This window comes from Gymnodraco acuticeps, unplaced genomic scaffold, assembly GCF_902827175.1.
Source record: "Gymnodraco acuticeps unplaced genomic scaffold, fGymAcu1.1, whole genome shotgun sequence".
Lineage (NCBI taxonomy): Eukaryota > Metazoa > Chordata > Actinopteri > Perciformes > Bathydraconidae > Gymnodraco > Gymnodraco acuticeps.
In genome coordinates this window covers 183,355-195,634 of record NW_022991632.1, presented here as the reverse complement: position 1 = coordinate 195,634, position 12,280 = coordinate 183,355, and the positions used below count along the sequence as shown (strand labels likewise).

Below are 12,280 nucleotides of genomic sequence, written 5' to 3'. Positions count from 1 at the left end.
CTGCAAGAACAACTGAGTGAACAAAGTATCACTTTCCGCTTCAATCCCCCACTATTACATTACATTACATTACATTGCATTTAGCTGACGCTTTTGTCCAAAGCGACTTACAATAAGTACATTCGACCAGGAAGACACAACCTTGAAGAAAACAGAATCATATAAGTATATCAGGTTTCATAGAGCCAAACATTTCAAGTGCTACTCAATCTATCTACTACTACTACTACTGCTACACTATCTCCACACTTCGGTGGCACCTGGGAGCGTGAGATTCGATCCGTCAAAGCTGCACTCCAGGTGATCCTAAAGGGTCAGATCGTGTCAGAGGAAGTGCTCCTCACCGTCCTCATCGAGGTGGTGGGAATCCTTAATTCAAAGCCACTCCGCTACGTATCATCTGACATCGCAGACGAGGATCCCATTACTCCAAATCTGCTGCTCATGGGGCGGCGAGATGCCTCTCTCCCTCAAGCAACATATGGCCCAGGAGAGCTCCGCGGCCGACGTAAATGGAGACACAGCCAAGTCATCGCAGCCCAGTTTTGGACTCAGTTCACACAGCGTTACCTCCCAAGCCTGCAGCAGCGTCAGAAATGGCAGCAGTCCACTCCGGATTTAACTGTGGGACAAGTGGTAATGGTTGTAGACGCACAACTTCCACGTGCTCTTTGGCCTGTAGGCAGGGTTAAACAGGTGATGCCGAGCCCTGATGGAAGGATCAGGGTGGCAGACGTGTCCATAGGAAAGCACACCTATCGTCGTTCGGTAGCTAAGCTCATCATACTGCCGGAGATGCCTGCTGAGAATAATACATCATAGTCACAGGGATTTTTACTGGATCCAAATGTGCTGCACACATTAGGGGGCAGCTGTATAAAACTCCCCCATTACTTGGACTATTCCTTGCACCCCCTAGCATAAGCCCGAATGGTTTCAACCACATTGCAGCACTAACGTGCACTTGTTGTCATAACGAGATCGCCACACCAGTAGCGATCGGACAATTGGGAGTGTTGTTCAATTTGTGTGTTGTGGATATGTGTGCGTGCATGAAAATGTAAGTGAATATATTCTTGCCTAGTTTTGTTATTGGTGGTTTAATGTTCATAATACAGAGCTTACTCTGCAATAGACGGCAGTTAGCAATAACCGCTAACTTTGCTATGCTGACTATGGGACAGCACGAGGTGCGGCCGCACCAGGCACGCTCCCTCACATTGCATAATGAACAATGTAACGCCAAGTTGATGCAGGGGCCACATGTATGCAGTGTTCTTTATATTGTAGTCATTATAGAGACTTAATTGTGTGCATTCCTGTATGTTGTTCATGCGGGATTGTTTGTAATAGTTAATTACTTTATGTAATAACGTGTCACTTCAATCGCCATTCTGTTGCGGCCTTTGGCCAATAGAGGGCAGCATAGGCCAGCTAATTGTGCAATTTCTTTGTCTGCCCGGTCACTAGTCATTGTCCCTCTGTATTACATGTTTGTTCATACCTGTTTATCTTTATGTTACAGATACCACACCCATTCACACACCCATCCAACTACCATTGCATGTAAAATGTACTACCCTGGAAATCAATAAAGTAGTTAAACTGGAACAGCCTGTGGAAACCCATTCTTCCTTGCACGTCCGTCGCCAACACCTTCTGACAGAGGACAGGAAAATCTAGCTGCAGCACGACCTGTATACTTTTTTACGCCGTGTTCCCAACAGCCCGTTTGTTTCATCGTTTCTCGTCCACTTGTTGTAACTTACAATTATAATGACATTTGTATTAAAATGTGTCATTCACGCTAACTGAGAGGCATCCTTCTGTAAACTAGTATTGTGTGATTATGTTGCTGTTGATAAGAAAATGCTTGGAACTGAAACTGTCACCCACCCACAGTTTCACATCAATAATACAGATTTTAGGGAATAAAGAAAATATGAGCCACACGCTCTGAATCCTTCTTGACTCAGTGTCTCAAACGTTTTACTTTTATTATTTTTGTAACCCTCTACCGCATACTGTTGCCCTCAGGCAACAAACCACTTTTTTCGACCTCACACTGGCCCTCTAAATATTTTTATTTTTTTAAATATACACAATGTCACCTGACATGCTGGTGTCCAATACAGGCTATTATTCTGTCTGACAGTGAGGACAGTGAAGGTCAACATAGGGTTAGGCACACAGACACACACACATAGACACAGGCACACACACACACAGACACAAACACACACATAGACACACACACACACACACACACACACAGATACACACACAGACAAACACACTCACACACACACACACACACACAGAGAGACACACACACATACACACACACACATACACACAGACACACACACACACACACACACACACACACACACACAGAGAGACATACAAACACATACACACATACACGTCACACACACACGTACATACACACAGATATACGCACAGACACACACACATACACACACACATACATGCACAGACACACACAAACACGCACACATACACACACACACACGGAAACACACACAGATACACACACAGACAAACACAGACACACACACACACACACCCACACACAGAGAGACACACACATACAAACACATACATACATACACACACAAACACACACACACACAGAGAGACATACAAACACATACACACAGACATGCACACACTCACACACACACACCCACACAGAGACACACACATACAAACACATACACACACACACGCACAGACACACACACATACATACACACAGACACACACAAACACACACGCACAGACACACACACACACACACACACACACACACACACACACACACACACACACACACAGAGAGACATACAAACACATACACACATACACGTCACACACACACACACGTACATACACACAGATATACACACACAAACACATACGCACAGACACACACACATACACACACACATACAAACACATACACACAGACACACCCACACACACACACACACACACGCACACATACACACACACACACACACAGAAACACACACAGATACACACACAGACAAACACAGACACAGACACAGACACACACACACACACACACACACACACACACACAGAGAGAGACACACACATACAAACACATACATACATACACACACAAACACGCACACACACACACAGACACACACACAGAGAGACATACAAACACATACACACAGACACGCACACTCACACACACACACAGAGACACACACACGCACAGACACACACACATACATACACACAGACACACACACACACATACACACACGCACAGACACACACACACACACACACAGAGAGACATACAAACACATACACACATACACGTCACACACACATACACACAGATATACACACACAAACACATACACACAGACACACACACAGACACACATCCACCCACCCACACACACACAGAGACATACAAACACATACACACAAACACACACACATGCAGACACACACAGACACGCACATCCACACACACACACACACACACACACACACACACACAGAAAACCTTTTGAATTCATATAGAGTTGTTTTTTCTATTTCTTCTGAATGGTAGAAATCCTTGGTGTTTCAATACCCTCGTAGCACAGTGTTGCCCTGAGGCAACAAACCAACCCCTGGTTGAGGGGGGGTCACATTTTATAATTGATATAATATCAGGGACCCCTAAGCTCCTAAAACACATGGTGAAACATTTTTTTTCCTCCCAAAATAAAAAGTCATGCCATAGAGGTTTACTGAAATGGAAAAGCTGCAGTTCCCGGTTAACTTGTGCTCTTAGTAAACTCAACTATCCTTCTCAATTCAGGCTGTCAATAAGGTGACTATTTCCCTCCTGCTCTAACAAGCTGCCAGGCATGGAGGGAGGTGGCAGAGACAGTGGGTGAAACTGGTAGGTTTTCGCCTGTTTGGGGAGTTTATATCCAGTGTACTTCGTTTGAATGGACAGCTAGAAGGCATAGACAGTATTTAGCCAGCATGGAATGTTGCGTAAAATAGCACCATACAAATTAATGTCATAAATGTTCATCATATAAAGTGTGACATGTAAAACCTTTTATGAAATTGACAGGAGAGATTCATGTGATTGGTTGTTGGTCGCGTTGCTCGCGTAAACTCCCCAAGCTCAAGACACGCCCACTGCCAAGCGGCAACGCACGCCTCCGTGGGAGCCGTCAGTCTGCTGCAAACTGTGCTCTATTTCGTTGTAATTCTACATGCTAAATTATGAGTTGTATACATTTTCAGACCAACAAAATGAGAAAGGATCTTCAGTCAGGCTGGCCCTAGAATTTTAACAAATCTTTATTTGATAGTTGACCGTGAAGAAAGAAGAGCTCTGATGATGAATTACACCTTGTTATTAAGTTTGGCTATATTTTCCTTGGTATATTCAACGTAATCCTTGTTACATTTAATGTTTTCCATGTAACATTCAATATTATCTTGTTACATTCCTGCCAATAAAGCATATTGGATTGATTTGAATTGTCAAACCCGGTGTGCATGTCCGTAGATTTTTCCTACAGGAATTACGCAGACAACAGGAAAATCCAATCTGCGCTTATTAAGTGTCAAATTTGTTTTCAAATCACATCGGCTGAAATCCATTATGAATGGAAACCAAAACAAATGTTTCTTTGCGATCAACAACATATTTATTACAAAAACATGAATTGTACTTTTAACTTCAAAGTTCGAGCAATTGTGTCGTATCTCAGAGTTTATTTGTTATCTAATGTTTGATCCATAGATGCTGCTTCAAGTGAAACATCTGTCAGATCATGGCAGACCCTCAGGAGCATATTGATAGGAGCACGATCGCTTTCACCAATAAACCCTCTATTATAGAGTAAAATCCAAATCAAGCGAAATGACATTCATTTTATTTTTTCTTTGGAAAGGAAATAATATTTCAATGACATTTTGTAAGATTGGTCATGGTGGTAAACATTGTTTTTGAAAGCTTTAGGAATCAAACTTTTTCTTTTTGAATTGTCATGTTTTCACAGTCTTTGTTTATAATCACTGCAACACCCTCCCTTTGCCCAAATCTCAGAAATATTTCTCATGGTCCACTTTGAGCTCAGGGAGATTCTGTGCGACCAAAAGTAACCGTCAGTGTTTATGTGGCAGATAAGGATTTTAAAAAAGAACAATTAAATCCCAATCAACTCGTTGACCTCCTCCCTAAACATCGGAGCACGTTGGCCTCATACTGTGGTCACCCTCATCACCACCTCATGGTTGTCTCTGCGCAGGCTATTTGGTCTTAACTGGCTGAGGATGTGTAAAATGGTGTAGCCACAGTGGTGGTTGAGAATAGTCCTGACATGTCGACTCGCCCTCTGTCCGCCGTCTGAGTTCCTCTCAACGCGAACTTTGCAAGAACTGATGGGGTCTCCTAAGTCCTTTGCTTTCTCATAGTTCAGCACTTTCCACTGCTGGTTCACCGCCTGCCAGCGCTTAAAGATCCGGTAAACAGACGATCCTTCATGGATTATAAGGCCTGGGCATTGGGACAAAGGGTGGGGGAAGTCAGGGCAGGAAACAGGGTTACATAGAAAAAACAGTTGTTTGTTCAATTACAATCAGGAAGTACTGAAAAGGGACACAAGGTACAGAGTGAATAACAACTACTATACGATCTTGACTTGTTTGTGGGTATTTTGGACCGATGTTTGGTAAAAAAAACGGTTTCAATTAAAATCCCTTCACAAGGAAAGAAAAAAGAAGCAGAGAAAGAACGCAACAAATACAGTAATGCAACACCAATGTATTATTTTATTTGTATTGTTGCACTTTATAATAAAATGTGCAAAGTAATCGATCAAACGAAAGAGATAATGATAACAACAGCTTTTGACTATTGGATGGATTGTCATACCATTTTATTCTTTTGTATTATTGGCAAGATAAAGCCTATAAACTTTTGGGATCTCCTGACATTGCCATGAGGTTCAAATTCTGAGTTTTTGGTAAAAGTGTAATTCTGTGCAAAGTGGGCCAGAATGCTAGTATGCAAATGTAAATACCATGTGTTGGGAAAACTAAATATTTGATTTGGCGTACTGAATAATGTGGTAGTTTCGGTATTAAAAAGGATTGCGGTAGTCCTGGTAATAATGCAAGTGGAAGACAGAGGTTCAAGTCTTACCGATGCAAACTATGTCCATGAAGCCGTACATGCCGTAGCATATCTGGAAGAGGAGATCCTGCCGCTGCCATTTGGCTGAAGGGCTGAGAGAGGACCACACCAACCAGGAGATGCTGGCGATGAGGAACAAAGAGCCCAGGATCATGGCCGCAATCTGCACCTTCTCAATCACAGTCAGAGAGAGGGCCTGCCACTAGGAAAGACAGAATGAGACCCAAACATGTACCTGAACTGTAGATGTACATATCAAAATGTTTCTTAATTATGTAAGCCCCTGTAATGATGCAAGGTTTCTCCGTTTCTGTAATGAAAAAGTTAACACATGCATGCTTCAAAATGGAAAAGAACACCCGTATTTCTACATTAAGCACACTAACAAAGCAAATACAATCTATGATGGCATATGTGGTAAATTCATAACACCAGTGATAAAACATTCACAAACGATTAACAGTCCAATATACTTAAAAGAGAGAAGTATATAGAAAAAGTACATAAAAGAAGCCACATTTCTAAATATCTAAAATATATATACAAATGTATCATATTCACCATCACACATCAGAAATTACATCACCTACATTCTACGAATGTTGCATTAACTCAGAGGAAAACTGGCCACGACAATCCTTTAATCTTTTCCTCGTTATGCTGTTTTTCTGAAAGCCTTGCGTCTATGTGATGTGCGTCTTTGTCTCAGTTTTTGACATATTGACAGTGTGTGACAGTGAGTATTTCTTATCATTGATTTCAGCGATATAAATGTATGATTATACCCATTTCACTCTCTTTCAAATTAACTACTCTGCCAAGTGGTTGAAATCACAGCCTCATCGGCCCTCTGCTGATCTGCCTTTAATACAAATTAATCCACTTGTACCATATCACACTAATTCTTCAAAACACCTTACAGTGTTTATTCAGAGATGCAGAGATTGTGTAGCAACAAAAGCAACTGAGGGAACAAGCCTTTCATCTGATAATATCTCTGTTCTAGCATGACGACATTTGGTGATACTGTCTGCTCGTCTACTGTCTGTGTGCCACACACTTTGGTTAAAATATGTGCCAACTATTGCATAAATAGCTCTGTGTAAATAGTGATACTCTTATCGGCAGTGTGCCTTATGTTAGGAATAAGTGCAGGTAGACAGCATCTGTCCAAAACGTGTGATTTTGGTAGTGTAAACACTGCATGGCCTCTGCTGTGTGCCATTACATTTATCTAATCAATGTCCACTAATGTGATCACTAGCTTGTTCACCCTTCCCTTAATCAAATATTGCAATGTGAAGTGTGTGCATTACTTGTTGCCTTATAGTCTAGTCTAATGTCAAGGATTGCATTCATATATCTCCTTTACAAGTTATACCCATGTAAGAGAGTTTTCATAGTAAAGCTGAGGAGAGAGAGAGACAGAGAGTGTGTGTGACTGTACCTGCAGAGGGTTTTTGGTGCTGATGGCCAGGACCTCGAACTTGAAGTAGCATATCTCGCAGCTCCAGGAGCCTCTCTCGCTGATCCAGCGGATAAGGCAGGACTGGTGAGTGCAGCGCACAGAGCCGTTACAGCGACAAGGGCTCAACAACTCCCCCTGCAGGACACACACAGCAGCTGCATGAGAAACACTGAGCAGAGGCTGCTGGATGTTATTGAATCTGCCTGTTACAAGGTCTAATTTGGTGAAGATGACAGAACAAATAAAGGCATTCAGCATGAAGAGAACAACTTGCCTCCCTTCCCCTATATTGTTGCTGTCACATTGTTATCTACTAGGCATGGTGTTGTTTAAGGGTGTGTTCAGGGTTGTTCCTCTCCTGAAACTGGCCAATGGGGTTAAATACACAAATGGTATAGCTTGATGCAAGCACCGATATAATCAATATAAAACTATAATGTATGTATGCAAATGGTATTATGATGTCTAGGAAGTTAAAGCTTCAGAGAAGCTGAACCGTCTTTGTATTATGCAAATTGTATTTTGGGTATTGTTGGTATTTTGAGTTAAAGTATGTAATTTTGGAGAAACCAGCTCGAGTGCGGTAGAATTTGAAAGTACGCCACCGGAAAAAATCTGCCTCCTCCTTCAGACTTCCTTACAGAGCCCCTCCTCCAACACACACAAACGCGCACATGACCAATGAGGGCACGAGATAAGTTTGTGCACAGATGGAAGGCTAACAGGCAGGTAGGCCATCCAGTTATTTTAGCCGGGCCGGCTCAGATGATTGGTCGTGCTTTTTACAGTACTAAGGCTTCCACATTTTTTTATGTATTTATTGTCAAAGCATTTAATGTATTCATTGCTATCTGGATGTTAAGAGCATTCCATGGAATATAACAAAAAGTGTTTCTGAAATAAATTACATACCCCACCTTTAAGTTGATTATGGTATAAGTAATAGACTGATTTATTGACAGTCAATGTCCAATTTTGGTCTCCAATGTTGTATTTGGAAAGCTCTTGTCCATCAGTCCATCTTCGTTCCTACTCTCTCATAGGGACATGAAGGATGGGTCATGCCCAGTCAGAGCTGGTTGATGTGGCCAGGAAAAGGAGGTTTGGGGCCCTCTGAAACTGCTTCCTAAGCAACCCGATTGCGTATAAGGAGATAACGATGGATAGATGGTCCTTAAATATGTTAAGACAGTTGATCCCCCATATGACTAATTGTGGTAATGAAAATAGACTTCGCCTCATTACTGCGAAAATGTTTCAAGCATCATGCACTATAGTCATGTGCTGATTGAAAGGAAACTTTCAGGGGTTGATGTGTTAAGAGGATATCATCTAACCAGACATGTTTAACAAATCAAAATGTCATAGGATGAGAGTTTGTGGTTTGCTGGATTTGATACATTTTGATTAATGCCTTTATCCCGAAAGTTTCCTTCTCTTGTGTCACTTTCCTGTAGTCTCAGAAGAAATCACAGGACATCTGGTGCAGGTTTGTGCTGTCAGTACCAGACTCCCCAAGGCGCTCGGACTGACAACACTCTCGCACATCTCACATTATGTTCTGTCTGGCTCCAGGTGATGTGCTAGGCCTTTAATTAGTTGGATATCTGGAGGGGAAACAAATCTTTCTGAGACCTCTAGCAAAGTCTCTATCTTCAAGGTTGATATCATTCGCTAGATTTGACGTGCTCAGACTTTCACGTTAGACATGAGCTTTTTAAAAATGTTTTAACTTTCTCTGCATCCATCCCCTCAGTTTTTATTCATGTGAGTGGAGGAGACTTGAGCTGCACTTTGTGTGACCTGCCTAGAGCATAACAAATGATCAAAGGTTTGATCCCTGTGTTAATGTGTTCTATGCAAGAGTCCTGCAGCCAGTTATTAATAACTCATACTAACTCATATCCCTCAAATTATAATGAGTATTCATGTTTTTAATGTCGAGGAATCTTTCTCTGAAACTTTCTTCACTGTGTTTTTTTAAAGGAGCCTAATTTTGAAGATCAGATGCTGAATCTATTAGTGCGAGGACTTCACGGGATCACGCATGGTAAATAAAAAGCTCCTCCTGCTTCTATCCAACCTAACTGATGCCCTCTGCCTTTTCAGATCTTTTTTGCATCAGAGCAGACTTGATGAGAGGTATTTGAAACAGTTTGATGTAAAATGTGTTTTAAAAACTGAATTTGTCTGCACCACTAAAAGCAGTATTTTTACACACATATCAGTTTGCTTGTTATCATGACTAAAAGCTAACCCTGAGGGCATGGCTGAATAATTTCGGAATAGTCAAAGTTGAAGAAAAAAGACTGGATCGGTACTAAAGTTTGCAGTATTGGTTTTAACTATGGAGTCTTAGTATCATCCCATTCCACATAGCGTGATACATCTTTCACTTTGAACATTTTGAAGAAAAGATCTTCCTGCAGCCCCCAGACTTAATGAAAAACAATACTGATTTGCTGGAGTTTTTCCTAACGCCTCAAAAAATATTGACATTTAATGTACTATCTCGGCCCTCATCAGTAGGCTACACCATGACAAAATGTATGACTATTTTGGTCATGGGTATGACATGTTCTGTAACAAAACATCTAAAAGCAAAAATCTAAAGGTCCAGTTCAGGGACCACCATTTGATCCCTGGAACTTGATCAAATGGTGGTCATTGGTTGGAAAAAGTTTGAGAACCACTGGCCTACCTGACCCCCTTAAAGCGCAGGAACCCACAGTGATACCTGTATTATATAATATACCTTCTCCGGGCCCTGGAAGCAGATCCGGCACTGCGGTGACCGCGTCCCGCTCTCCGAGAGGCTCGGCAGGGAAGCGGCGTCCAGGCTTGCTCCTCCCTCGGGTTTGTCTTCCTCCGTGTCCTCCACTGCCAGGCTGCGTGGTCGGGACTCCGAGCCGTAATATTCCTCCTCATCGTCCCGGTGAGAACAGCTCAGAGGCGGCCAGCCACAGCCTCCTATGGCGAGCCCTCGCATCCCGGTGCGTGTGTCCGGGTGTGTGTCAGTCCTCCTGCTTGATCCAGAGCGCATCAGTAACAACACTTTGAGTTCATTGAAAAACATCCGTGAGATAAAAACAGCCTTCAGCTTGACTGTGGCAGGTCCATTATAAATTATCATTATTATTATTAGGCCTATTATTATTATTATTATTACTATTATGCTAATATTATTATTATGGCATCCGAACCATTTGATTCAAGTAGGCAGTTCACATCCTATTAAATAAAATACAGATCTCGGTCAAAAAAGCGTGCTGGAAACATGATAGGCTATTAGATCAGCCCATAGCTCTTTGCATATCCTGTTGTTATAGCATGTGCACCGCTATCCAGCCAATGGGGAAGCATTATTTCTCATGGACACAGCCAATGAAGGCTGCGAGCCATGCACGCACTGTGATGCACCAGCATTAAAGTCAGAAGTGTCCAACAACATCATCCTCCCTGTTCAGTCCGGTTCTTCATTGTTAGACTGTCCTAGTGTTTTCTTGGTGTTTTTAAATGAGCATATGCAAAATGTTGATGTCGTTTCTTCCTCAGGCAAAAAACAGCGAGGGTGTGTGAAGGGGGGTTGATATTAAATCCTATTAAAATGAAGTCAAAGCCGATTAATATGTTGGACTCTCTATTTACCTACAGGATATATGAAATCCACGAGGTGACAAGCGTGCATTCTTTGTTGTCTCGTGGTGGCATCCATTATTTCACGAGAGTCCTTCTTCGCTGTTGCCTTGTTTTCTTTTCTTTTTAGGATCGACACACCTTTTCTCCTTAAGCAGGTCCGTTACAACGTTAACATCCAACAGCGGTGCATGCTAGAGATGGATAGGGAAAAAAGACAAAAAACAATAATCCATTTCCCGACAACTTGCACTCACGATTTTCTGTTCGTCTCCCTCCATCTCTGCGCCACACAGCAGGAGGAGGGAGAGTGTGTCAGATCCTGCAAACGTAAAATGAGCCGAGAGCAGACTGCAAACGTCCCTTCCGGGTAGTTAAAAACAACCGCACATCATCATCAAATCTTCACCAAATAAAGTCAAGGCCTCCATGAATAATTGTGACAATAAGATGCCTCTCCACGTGGCAGGCTGCACTTTATATATACAGGTTATGAGGCTGCAGCGATGTGCCCCGGGATCTAGGATGTTAAAGATTGAGGTTCAGGTTCATAATGACGGAGGCTGCTGTCCGAGGTGCTGATGTTCATGTGACGTGGAGGCCACGTGCTGATCCCAATCGGCTGATGGATAATGACAAACAATAACTGTGTGTGTGTGTGTGTGTGTGTGTGTGTGTGTGTGTGTGTGTGTGTGTGTGTGTGTGTGTGTGTGTGTGTGTGTGTGTGTGTGTGTGTGTGTGTGTGTGAGACCATATTTTGCATGGTTTCATAACACTCAGAACAGAACAAAGACCCTTGAACAGCAGGACACACAATAAGCCCATTCACAGAAACAAAAGACATCCGTCGACTGATTGTCTTTGAGGAGACTCTTTCCCTGATCATCCTCTACTCCAAAGAAAAGCATATTTTTGCGTTTTATTACTTAAATTACACACATACAAATTGATCATGTTAA

General features: G+C 42.2%; 1 protein-coding gene and 1 long non-coding RNA gene across 2 annotated transcripts; one reads left to right on the top strand and one right to left on the bottom strand.

Moving 5' to 3' along the window:
* The first annotated feature begins 725 nt into the window (after positions 1-725).
* LOC117534147 lies at positions 726-1,611 on the top strand. The gene is made up of 2 exons (XR_004567155.1): positions 726-1,060; positions 1,526-1,611. It is a non-coding gene; the product is annotated as an uncharacterized LOC117534147 (long non-coding RNA).
* A 3,168-nt stretch (positions 1,612-4,779) lies between these two features.
* LOC117534165 (E3 ubiquitin-protein ligase MARCHF9-like) lies at positions 4,780-11,833 on the bottom strand. Its single transcript, XM_034198290.1, has 4 exons — positions 10,441-11,833; positions 7,665-7,820; positions 6,227-6,419; positions 4,780-5,578 (listed from the first exon to the last, which is right to left on the bottom strand). Exons 1-4 carry the CDS (start codon positions 10,816-10,818, stop codon positions 5,283-5,285), a joined length of 1,023 nt encoding a protein of 340 aa, XP_034054181.1. The 5' UTR covers positions 10,819-11,833; the 3' UTR covers positions 4,780-5,282.
* Between the last annotated feature and the right edge of the window lie 447 nt (positions 11,834-12,280).